We start from the raw sequence: 13,625 nt of genomic DNA, 5'->3' as shown, positions 1-13,625 counted from the left end.
AGATATCATCTAAAGTACTTTATTAGATATCTTATAAAAACTAGATCTCATTATAGAATATAGAAAGATACCAGAGGGACATCAAAAACAAACTGGCAACGCCAGGGCTAAAAAAGAAAAAGACAAACAGACAAATAATTCAAAAACTAGATCATATAAAAGAGTATAGAAAGATACAAGATGGACATTCAAACTCATTGATCGAAAAAAAACCTGACAACGCCATGGCTAAAAAAGAAAAAGACAAACAGACAAATAATTCAAAAACTAGATCATATAAAAGAGTGTAGAAAGATACCAGAGCGACATTCGAACTCATTGATCGAAAACAAACTGGCAACGCCAGGGCTAAAAAAGAAAAAGACAAACAAACACATAATACTACACAAGACACAAGATAGAAAACTAAAGACTTAGGAACACGAACCCCACCAAAAAATTAGGGGTGATCTCAGGTGCTCCGGAAGGGTAAGCAGATCCTGTTCCACATGTGGCATATTGCATGATATATCTTATTTATTATAATATACAAGATACCTTATATATTTTATAAGATATTGTTTATATTATAAGAGATCTTGAAGTTCGAATAAATAGTCAAACGGCTCGATATAAATATCTGTTTCACAGATGACGACACATATGTTCAAAATGTCATAACCACTATCCCGTCCTCTTTTCCTCGAATATGACCTATCGAATTATATTTAGCACTGGGTTTGTACTTGCATGAACAAAACCACGGGTCTCATTTGTGGATTAGGATCTACTTATCCTTCCGAACCAGCCGATGTCATCCCCGGATTTTGGTGGTTTCATGCTGCTTAGTTTTTAATCTTCTGTGTTGTGTTTTGTATACTATTGAAAAGTATTTTGGTCGTTTTTGCCATGACGTTGTCAGTTTATTTTCGTTTTGTATGTTTGAATGTCCCTCTGATATCTGACGCCTCTCTATTTCAACCAAATACCAAATGACTTAGAAGAAATATACTATAAAAGACCCCGCATAACAAATATAAAATAATTCGAATAAGAAAACCAACAGCTTGATTTATGTACAAAACAAAAAACAAAAAGCAAATATGATATTCAGTAACAAACGACAACCTCTGAATAACATGCTCCTAGCTTGGGTATTTCAGATATAGTATTTGACTGGGTTAAAATCTTTGCGAGCGCCAAGGAAAGTGATGTAGCATAACAACATAAAATGATAAAAACCAGTTAAAAAGTGATTGACTTATCCGGCAATGCATTACAGTATTGATACAGACTTCATTCATCGACCTTGGAAAGTACAATAGTGTTACAGCACAACAGCAGAACAAACTATCAATTGAAATAGCTTGACTCAAAAGATGAAGACGAAACACGAACCTGCAAAAAGACAAAGACAAAAGAACCTATCTTAGAGCAATTTCAACTTATATTTACAACGCGTGTTTAAAAAAAAAGTATTTAAGTTATCAATAATATGCTAATTTAGTTTCAGATAAAGAAATTCGAGTGGCCCTGGTTGGAAAAACCGGAGTTGGAAAAAGTGCTACAGCCAATTTGCTATGCAATAAAGAAAACTTTTTCCCATCAAAAGCTGGAAGTTCATCAGTTACTGAAATATGTAAACATACGAGAATAGATTTCGAAGACAAAAGTGTATTGGTTGTTGACACACCTGGGTTGTTTGATAGCCAGCGTACCAACGAAGAAACAAAAAATGAGATTAAAAAATGTATAAAGATGTGTGCTCCATCTATTCATGCTATTTTATATGTCATATCTTTGTCACTAAGATTGACACCTGAAGATATTACAGCTTTTGACAACTATGTTACTTTTTTCGGTGAAGATATGTTAAAATATACTATTGTCATATTCACCAATCCAGATAAGCTTTCCGAAGAAGGACAAACATTGGAAGACTACATAAAGAATTCGCCTAAGTTGAATGATTTTTTAAGAAAATGTTCTAATCGTAAAATAGCCATTGATAACAAAGCCTCTAAGTTTATTGCTGATCAACATAGACGCACATTACTTACAACCATTGAGTTATTAATGCACAAAAATGATGGTAAAGGCTATACCAATACAGAATTAACTGAGGCAGGGAAACAAAGGTTAGAAAACATGTTAAAGGAATTGGAAATTGAATACCAGAGAAAGTTAAACATCGAAAAAGAGAAATTTGAAAGGGCAAAGGAGGATTACACAAGAGAAATCAAGGAAAAATTTAACAAAGAATATGAAGAAATGAAGAACAAATATGAACAAGAAAAAAACATACTAGAAAGCAAAATAGGAAACTTAAATAGAAAATTAGAAGCCGCTAAGAAAAATAACCAGAAGAGCACAGCTTGGTAAGTATATTTTGTTAATTCTTAACACTTTCCCTTTATGCTATTGTAAGTTTGTCTCATAAAAGTCTTCTTTAATCCTAACAAGGAATTCTTTGAATCCTCATTTTTAGCTCACCTGGCCCGAAGTGAGCTTTTCCCATCACTTGGCGTCCGTCGTCCGTCGTCGTCCGTCGTCGTCCTGCGTCCGGCGTTAACTTTTACAAAAATCTTCTCCTCTGAAACTACTGGGCCAAATTTAACCAAACTTGGCCACAATCATCATTGGGGTATTTAGTTTAAAAAATGTGTCCGGTGACCCGGTCAACTAACCAAGATGGCCGCCATGGCTAAGAATAGAACATAGGGGTAAAATGTGGTTTTTGGCTTATAACTCAAAAACCAAAGCATTTAGAGCAAATCTGACATGGGTTAAATTGTTCATCAGATCAAGATCGGACAACCCGTTGTTGGGTGTTGCTGCCCCTGAATTGGTAATTTTAAGGAAATTTTAGTTTTTAGTTGAATATTATTATAGATAGAGATAAACTGTAAACAGCAATAATGTTCAGCAAAGTAAGATTTACAAATAAGTCAACATGACTGAAATGGTCAGTTGACCCCTTTAGGAGTTATTGCCCTGTATAGTTAATTTTTAACCATTTTTCGTAAATCTTAGTAATCACAAAAATCTTCTCCTCTGAAACGACTGGGCCAAATTAATCCAAACTTGGCCACAATCATCATTGGGGTATTTAGTTTTATAAATGTGTCCGGTGACCCAGTCAACCAACCAAGATGGTCGCCATGGCTACGAATAGAACAGGGGTAAAATGCAGTTTTTGGCTTATAACTCAAAAACCAAAGCATTTAGAGCAAATCTAAATAGGGGGTAAAATTGTTTATCCGGTCAAGATCTATCTGCCCTTAAATTTTTAGATGAATCGGACAACCCATTGTTGGGTTGCTGCCCCTGAATTGGTAATTTTAAGGAAATTTTAGTTTTTAGTTATTATCTTGAATATTATTATAGATAGAGATAAACTGTAAACAGCAATAATGTTCAGCAAAGTAAGATTTACAAATAAGTCCACATGACCAAAATGGTCAGTTGACCCCTTTAGGAGTTATTTCCCTTTATAGTCAATTTTAAACCATTTTTCGTAAATCTTAGTAATCTTTTACAAAAATCTTCTCCTCTGAAACTACTGGGCCAAATTAATCGAAACTTGGCCACAATCATATGTGGGGTATCTAGTTTAAAAAATGTGTCCGGTGACCTGGCCATCCAACCAAGATGGCTGCCACGGCTAAAAATAGAACATAGGGGTAAAATGCAGTTTTTGGCTTACAACTCAAAAACCAAAGCATTTAGAGCAAATCTAAATAGGGGGTAAAATTGTTTATCCGGTCAAGATCTATCTGCCCTTAAATTTTTAGATGAATCGGACAACCCATTGTTGGGTTGCTGCCCCTGAATTGGTAATTTTAAGGAAATGTTAGTTTTTAGTTATTATCTTGAATATTATTATAGATAGAGATAAACTGTAAACAGCAATAATGTTCAGCAAAGTAAGATTTACAAATAAGTCAACATGACCAAAATGGTCAGTTGACCCCTTTAGGAGTTATTTCCCTTTATAGTCAATTTTAAACCATTTTTCGTAAATCTTAGTAATCTTTTACAAAAATCTTCTCCTCTGAAACTACTGGGCCAAATTAATCGAAACTTGGCCACAATCATATGTGGGGTATCTAGTTTAAAAAATGTGTCCGGTGACCTGGCCATCCTACCAAGATGGCTGCCACGGCTAAAAATAGAACATAGGGGTAAAATGCAGTTTTTGGCTTATAACTCAAAAACCAAAGCATTTAGAGCAAATCTGACATGGGGTAAATTTGTTAATCAGGTCAAGATCTATCTGCCCTGAAATTTTCATCGATCATCGGAATGATGAAGACATAAATATAATACCATCTCCAGGTAAAACTTTCAAACTTAAAGTTGGCAGTTTTTTAGATAAATATTTTACGCGTTTTTTCTTTGAAAACGAGAAAACATATGATTCAAAAACAGTATTTGACATTTGAGAGGACAAAACATATTATTGCGATACTGCATGCAAATTTTGTTGGGCAAATTCCAAACAATTTTGTCAAAAACTCAAAAATAAAAACATCATTTGTACCTTTTTTAATTACGGAAATTTCCTATCCGTCAATCAGCTCCACCATTTATTTTTTCATTCACAATCAATTTGATAGTTTCGATGTGATTATGTAGATTTTGTAGGAGAAGTTAATCTATTTTTGATTGATTTGAATATATATAGTAGTTCTTTCGTGTATTTTCTGTAAATAAGTTATATTTTTGTTAATAAAATGTTGACTTTATATAAAAGTTAACCAAATCCTTCGGATAAGAGCTTTTTCCGGATAATGACTATAGTTGACATTGTGTGAAAATACATTGAACGTCAATGTTTAACCTCAGAGCAATTAATATGCATGCAAGTGGTCGGGGGAAAAGTACTATTGAAGTTTCGCAGAGATTTGATGTGTGACAGAGAAAGGTGATGCTAAAACCAACTTCTCTTGATATTCTGCTTTCCGTGGTCGAATCATCAGTGATGTTATGAGACTTACACCAGAAGGCAAAATTGGTGCGTCTTTAAATTAGATTGATTGATTGATTGTTAGTTGCTTAAAGTCCAGTGGCAAATATTTCATGCATGTCCAGGACGAGAACAAGCTAACAATAAAAACAATAGGTAGGTTTTGTCATAATAGAGGCCATTCGGGATGATGATCGGGAAAATTTAGACTGCAACTGGAAAATGATGGGATATTGAATTGGGACAGAAATTTTCCATTGCAACATGCCACCTACGGACCCCTGAAAGAGTTGATGCAAAGGTTTTTAACGTGCAAAGAACGTGACACTCCCTTTACACGAGGCATCGTATTTAACGTCCCCATTCTGACCGGACGTGACTGCGAACTTGATACATCCCGCACAGCTAAACGGACGCCAAACTTCGTTTTACTGCCGGTCGGGGGAAGACCAAGTGACCATATTTCGTTTCCCCAGTCACCCTTGGGGAACTTTAAATTAGAAACAACAGAAATCCATATATGTGATCAAATTGATCGACATGTATCCTCACAACCTGACACGTTTATACGATCTCGCGCTCAGTTTCTTCCTTGTAGTTTGGATATGAAAACAGGGTTTTGTGTAAAAGAAAAACCTTTAAAAAAACAGAAAACTACGCAAAACTGAGTTCTCTAAACGTGTTGACAGTCTTTTAAGTTGTGCTTATTAATGTGAGTAATCATTTATCCATGCATAACCAAGTACTTATTGAAGTCAACACCTGTGCAATTAAGTAAAACAGTCACTGAAAAATTAGAATTTGAACTTGCTGTCAGTTCATTAATAACGATTGTAAGTGATGTGATTTGTTCTTCCATAAGAAAAAGCCTTTTTTATGTAGCACATCCTCTATATATACCGATCAATTTTACCCAAGATTGTCTCTGATGCTTACCAAACTGCCAAACTCCAGAACTAACTAGATATTGTGACACCTTACAATTCAGACACAGTGGGGCCAAGGGATATGAATTATAGAGTTTAGCTCTGAACTCAATTTAGGGGATGCCATATCTGCTGCAGGAAAATTGAAGTCTATATTAAGATTTTCAGAATTACACCAAGGTGTGTCTGAAAATATCAAGGATACATTAAAAGAAGAACAATTACTTCATCCAGCCACCAGTGCTCTTATGAGCTATGTCCTCGTTTTGGTATTTCTATGGAAATGATGCCCGCATAGCTTGTTGATAGATATAGGAAGATGTGGTATGAGTGCCAATAATACAACACACCATCCAAGTCACAATTTATAAAAGTAAACCATTATAGGTCACGGTCCGGTCTTCAACACGGAGCCTAGGCTCAAAAGTTCATTTGAAAGTTAATCGATGAAAAATAACACAAAGGCGCTTCTGAACCGTATATTGTCCCTAAAGATAACAAAAATTCGTAAATATATGACTATTACAAAATCAATCGTTTCTGTAGCAACATTCGCCCCATTACATTTGGGATTGGCAGTGCAGATACATCATGCATATGCATATTGGAATATGGGTCACGAACAACCATTGATCGAAACTTTGTACTCACATTTCTTTTGTGTTTCCTATGCAAAGGTAAGACTATATCTGACGAGTTTGACCAAATCATGACGGTATTTACGCTCCAGATAGCATTTGTACTAAAAAAAAACTGTGTTTGCTTTGAACAAACTCTGTCCTGCGCCGAACTTGTTCTTATAAAAAAGGGAAGTGTCTTGTAATGCTAATACGCGTACTGAATCCGCATATGATGACTAAGAGATTGATTCATGTCCCTATTTTATGAATACTTGAGCTATTGTGTGTCGCTTGTAAAAGTTATATAAGGATCATGACTGATTTTGAATTACAACATTAGAAAATTGGCATTGCATTGTATAATTTTTCATCCTTCCCTTAAAAAATTAATGAGTTAACTTTTTTACCAGGATTATCCCACTAAAAAAATGTTCATGCACCAAACTGACTTTGTTTAACACTCAATTTTTTTTAAACCTCGCATTCGCCTCGGGTGACTATACTATATTTTGTGTTATAACTGCTATGTCCAGACTTTGCAAATACACAATATGTATTTATCTATAACTAGACACTAATTTTCACAAAATACACAACCTTTAAGATGCAAAATTAAAAACACTGTTTCAGTGCTTGAATTTTGTTTTTTTCAAAGATAGATAAAATATTGAAATAATTTGATAAACTGGTGTTTTATACTTTAGAAAATAATTCTGTAATATACTATAGTGAAATACTATACACAATATGAAAGTTTATGGATGTGAAAAGGTCAAGGCCACTTCTTCTTTTGCTATGTCTTAAATGGAAAAAAATCAGAAGGTTCCAAATCAACGCCATTTTGTAATGGCAGCTCTTCATATAAGTAGTCAAATTTGTCGTTTTATCATCGTTTATAGCACATGCTTATGATTGAATCGTTTTTGTAGCATTCTATTGAATAAATATCAGAATATTTCTCCTTTTTGTTCTTGTGGTTAAAATATTGATATTTTTAGGTCTGACCTTTGACCTCAATTTCACAAAATTGTGACCACTCTGGATTTTTACGACCCAACTTTTCTTATTGTACACGTTTTCCTCTTTCCATCGATATATAATTTAGGTGTGTGTTCTTCCGGACCATTAAAGTTTTAAAAAATGAGCTCTGGTTGCAGTACTATATTGTCTACTTAACTCCGAAATATATAAAAGAAACTAAAATTAAAAAACATATAACGCTAACTAAGGCCAAAGGCTACTGACTTGGCACAGGCGCAAAATACGGCGGTGTTAAACATGTTTTTATAGATCTAAACCCTCCCCTATATTTCTAGCCAATGTAGAAAAAACAAACACACAGCACGATGTAAGAGATTTCCCCAAAATTAGCCATTATTTATAATTATTTTATATTGTCAAATGCCTTGATAATGTATCGACATATTATACCGGTACTTATATCTAATTGTATGAAGACCATATTTTGACATCTAAATGATTTGTTTTGCAATCATTGAACCGAAGTAAGAGTTCAAAATTTTGACATTCACATAAGTTCGTTGAGCTCGTACACTTCACTACCATCTCATCTTGCACAAAATATTGCGAATGTCGGGATGAATAAAGAGAAATTGGTTTTACTTAGTTTAAAAAAAAAGGTTACTAGTGTGTCTCTGTTGATATGGTTTTGTCTCGCTTGACGGGGTGAAAAAGCGAGACATAGGTATGCTGTTTCCGGCGTCGTCGTCGGCGGCGGCGTCAACATTGTATAAGTTTGTGATTTAGGTCTAATTTATGGTGAACCACTAGTAGTAAGTCAATGATATTTAGTATGCAGATATATTAGTATTGGCACATTTCATAACCATGGAGATTATTTGACTCCGCTCCCTCAGTTAATGTCTATTGAATTTTAAATTTTTGCTTAGTTTTCATGTATTAGTTTGTGATTAGGTCAGTTTATGTGGAACCACTAGTGGTAAGTTAAAAATAATTGGTATGCAGTTGTATAAGCATTGGCATATCTTATTATCATGAAGATTTTTTGACTCCGCTTCCTCAGTTATGGTTTATTGTCTTTTAAATTTTGCTTAGTTTACATGTTTCAGTCTGTTTAAAGGGAACTTCTTTTGATAAGTCTGGAATGCAGTTGTATTATCGTTGGCACATCAAATTTCCATGGAGATTGTTTAGCCATGTACTTTCAGTCATGGTTAATTGACTTTGAATATTTGCAACAGAAATGCTATCTTATAAACCATTGTTTGATGACCTATTTCATGAGAGTAGCAACTTGCTACAAATAAGTATTGTATTGCAACAACAGGTACAAATTGAGTAGATTAGTGCTGGACTAGGTTTGAGCTCGCACCAAAAGCGTGCATCAATTTTATGACAATGAAGTGAAGAGGTAAACAGTTTTATATGATTTGAACAATATACATACGTGATGACATTTAAGTTGCAGTCCCACCAGAAAATGGTACTTAACTTTGTAAATATAAAATTGGTGGGGTATGTTCAGTCATAGATATAATAGCCATTATATATCTATGGTACAATGAAAAGATTTTTTTTAGTTTTATATATTATATTATACTTTTCATAAACAAACGTTTTATGGAATAAGATTCTTTAAAAAAAAACAACAAAAAAACTTATAAAATATAAACTATCAAACCTTTAACTTAAATAATATCCCAAAAGTTGTGTCCCTCTCCTGATTGGCCAGGGTGCTTAGTTTTACTCATATAGTTATGACTTGTTATTCAGGATATTCATAGCAGATGTTATGTGTAATGATGAAATTTGCTCGAATTGAAGATTGTGATTTTATTTCATTCAATGATGATTTACCGAAGGAACGTTTTGAAATTGTTGATACGAATGCTGCATACGTCAACATAACATAACGGTATTTACAGTCCTAATACAAAACCTTCTTTAAGACTTACAAGGCATACGATACAGTTACAGGGGAGGTAATGACGTTGCTAACGTAAATTGTTATTTTCGCGACGTCAAACTAAGACTTATCGGGAAAAGATTCAGTTTTCGACTGATTTTAATCATTCAAACTTATTCAACTTGAAAACGAGTTCATGCACCCCTCTTTTTTAAAATGCCATTTGGTTTGATTACGTAAGACGATAATGTGTGCAAATTTTCATGATTTCACGTAAATAGTGCATTTTTTTTAAATAAGATAATTTAAAAATATACCGCAAAAAATTATGTTTTTTTTTCTACATTTGTGAACATTTGATAAATATGAGTTATTTGGAGAGAAAAAAATTGCATAAATTTAAACTACATTTGTAAAACAGTATTTAAAAATAATTTAACAAACAACAGATTGTGTTTATCGTTTAAAACAAAACAAGTTTCTTTATAAAGCACAAAAATGTCAGTATTCACCCCAGAAGCTAACAAAACCTTTAAATATACTTATTTAAAAGAAGGGATATAGTTACGATACTGTTGTCAGGTCATTAAAGATTGCATATTTTGCCGTTAATATTGATTTACTTATAGGGTCTTTGCATCTGAACTAAACACATTTATTTAAAAACCAGTTGTTGGCATGACACGGGTTATGTTCTTCTCATATATATGTTATGATGGTATGATACTAAACCCCTAACGGGAAGGATGGTGCCTGATATTCATATGACGAATACATAATCTTTCAGTCAGTTAAATTGAGGTCTAGAGCTGGCATGTCAGTTAACTGCTAGTAGTCTGTTGTTATTTTTGTATTATTGTCATTTTGTTTATTTTCTTTGGTTACATCTTCTGACATCAGACTCAAACCTTCTCTTGAACTGAATTTTAATGTGCGTATTGTTATGCGTTTACTTTTCTGCATTGGCTAGGGGTATAGAGGGGGGGGTTGAGATCTCATTAACATGTCTAACCCCGCCGCATTTTTGCGCCTGTCCCAAGTCAGGAGCCTCTGCATGGTCTTTGTTAGTCTTGTATTATTTTTAGTTTAATTTTAGTTTCTTGTGTACAATTTGGAGTTTAGTATGGCGTTCATTATCACTAAACTAGTATATAAATATTTGTTTAGGGGCCAGCTAAAGGACGCCGCCTGTTAGTGACCTTCTACTGTGGTCTGTTCTTGTTATTAAGATTAGATTAGGGAAGGCCGCGTACTCGAGTACAGTTTTAGTACTCGGATACTCGTTTGCCTTTTATAAATTTTGAAATATTTCTCATTACATGTCCCCTAACTTGCGTTCCCTTTGAAATATCTTTCGTTATAACAAGCAATAGTATATTTAAATGTACAATTCCGTGGTAATACTAATCTACAATACTAAAATTACGAGGTCCAATTTATCAGCCGTCATCACGTAAAAACGATGAATCAAAGAATTCAACTTTATATCTAACTAATATAGTACAATGCTGTTGATTAAAAATTACACCACTCCAGACCCCTTTGTTTCCCACATAATTAATATTGCCAATAATTAAGAAGTTCCGGGTCGAATCCGATACCGATACCAATAGTATACTCACCTGTTACCTATTACCTTATCTGTACGTTCCGCATCTGACAGGCGCACCACCAAACGCTGTATTTAGGATTTTGCTATATACACGGGTCGTAATCACAGGGTTGACACTACTAAATTCAATCATCGTCACATTGTTTCCGATTGTACTATTTTAATCAGTATGACTTTTTAAGATGACAATACGAATAATATAATTCTGGACTTAAAATAAGGCGTATAGGTACAGCACGTACAGTTTTCAATTTGTAAGCCGGAATGACGTAAAACAGCGAATCAAAGAATTCAACTTTAATTATAACTCATTAAGGACAATGCTGTTGATTAAAAAATACTCCTTTCCAGGGACTTTTGTTTTCCAAATAAAATTAATAATACCAATAATTGATAAGTTCCAGGTCGACGGGTTCAAACAGAAAGATGTTGAAAGCAGAGAAAACTGTGCATCTTATAATCGGCATGACTTTATCAGATGACAATACCAATACTAAAATAAGGCTTACGCATAGTTATATTCTTTAATTCAGCAACAGACCCGCGATATCACGGGTGTGTTCTAGTAAAGATAATAAATATTCACAACGTAAATACGTTTATCCTGAGACTTCTATAGTGCACTAGGGTAAAGCTGATGACCGTAACTGCATTCACGGTCATCCCAAGATGTCGGATGAAAAATTAGGTCAGTATCTGTATTGTCTGTTAAAGTGTTTCTATATCATTTTCTTTACTAAGCATACATTTGTACGATGTAAATTTATAAAATATTTACACGGAAATCACAAATTGCTACACAGAAATGTGTATGAAAGAGAAAATTGGATTTGAAAAAATCGCTGAGATGACCGTAAATCATAATCGAGATGACCGTAACAGGATCAGCGATTCATAACAAGGGTGACCGTAACTGGTTAAAGATGACCGTAGTTTATAAAGGATGACCGTAACTTTTAAAGGATGACCGTCAATTCTAAGAAAAATCCGTATTGGTATTCATAGCTTTTTGTTGAGTTTGTCTCAATAGGGGCTTGGGGAGCGGATATAGATATGTTTAATTAATTTCTTTTTAACTATTTGCCGTATTTTGAGTTAATGACAATGATAGTAAATTGTGATATTTATTGATGAGGACATTAAAATTTTAATACAAATTGACAGCGTTACGATGAAAAATTTAAGAAAGAAAAAAACCCATTAATTAAACATATGAATATCCGGTAATCGAGCCCATGTGTATGGTTCAAGAGGAAGCAGATTAAACCTTAATTTGTCTTGATGTGTTATTACATTTTTGTTTATACAATTTGACAAGGTGCCCCCTTGTTATACGCTATTCGTACCATCTGAAATAAAAAACCATTTGCAATGGTAGTTGAAACGATATAATATCAATGGATGTACATACATTGGCATTTTAAAAAGGTGAATCTATTATTTCTAAGAATTGAATGCTTCTTTTTGTAACTTCATTGGGGTGAAAAAGCGTTGACCGAAGTACATTTTGTATGAAGCGCGGAAGCGCTTCATTCTAAAAATGTGCGCACGGTCAACGCTTTTACAACCCTATGAAGTTACAAAAAGTAGCATTTCCGCGCTTCATACAAAATGTACTTCGGTCAACGCTTTTACACCCCAATGAAGTTACAAAAAGAAGCATTCAATACTTATAATTACATTTTTTTAGCTAGTATCATGAAAACACGAATTTTATCTATATTTTTATTACATTTTATTGCACTTTATTGTTGGACCTCGTGTTATCAAGAATAATAAGTTTTATTGTGTAATGCAATTGCTTAAGGAATAACACGTGATGTGCAGTTAGCCAATCAGAATAACGTATTATAAGGTAACATACATCTTTCTGGTGAGTTAAGTCCTTTTTCAACTTATTTTTTTGGAATCCCGCTAACATGTTTAACCCCGTCACATTATTAATGCATGTGCCTGTCCCAAGTCAGGAGCCTGTAATTCAGTGGTTGTTGTTTGTTTATGTGTTACATATATGTTTTTCGTTCATTTTTTTATATAAATAATGCCGTTAGTTTTCTCGTTTGAATTGTTGTACATTGTCTTATTGGGACCTTTTATAGCTGACTATGCGGTATGGGCTTTGTTCATTGTTGAAGGCCGTACGGTGACCTATAGTTGTTAATGTCTGTGTCATTTTGGTCTATTGTGGACAATTGTCTCATTGGCAATCATACCACATCTTTTTTTTTTATCTAATGTAATTATATGACATTAAATGGAATCCGAGAAATAAAAAAAATCTACTGGCTTGTATTTGGAGGCTTCATATGGTGAACTAATGTATGTATTTGAAGCACGTCTTATTTTCGTCTACCTATAGGATAATAATCTCTTATAAATTCGTTTTATACCAATTGCAACACGATTAATTATTTGATACAAAAAAGGTAGTACAAATACGGTTATTTTTTAGACTTGACAGTCATCCTTTATTAATTACGGTCATCCTTTACACATTACGGTCATCTTTTTACCAATCACGGTCATCCTTGTTATATGTTACGGTCATCTTGATAGTATTTTGATGATGATTTACGGTCATCTTAGCGATTTGTTCAAATCCAATTTCCTCTTTCATACACATTTCTCGGTA

General features: G+C 33.8%; 1 protein-coding gene across 1 annotated transcript in view; it reads left to right on the top strand.

Moving 5' to 3' along the window:
• LOC139511218 (uncharacterized) overlaps positions 1–13,625 on the top strand; it is a 58,915-nt gene that overhangs the window by 8,280 nt on the left and 37,010 nt on the right. The window contains exon 3 of the mRNA XM_071297796.1: positions 1,487–2,357. Within this exon, the coding sequence (XP_071153897.1) occupies positions 1,487–2,357 (871 nt within the window). The remainder of the gene's footprint in view (positions 1–1,486; positions 2,358–13,625) is intronic.

Source organism: Mytilus edulis, chromosome 2 (genome assembly GCF_963676685.1).
Source record: "Mytilus edulis chromosome 2, xbMytEdul2.2, whole genome shotgun sequence".
In the NCBI taxonomy this organism is placed as follows: Eukaryota; Metazoa; Mollusca; class Bivalvia; order Mytilida; family Mytilidae; genus Mytilus; species Mytilus edulis.
The sequence above is the reverse complement of the archived record's forward strand: the minus strand, read 5'-3'. Positions and strand labels throughout refer to the sequence as shown.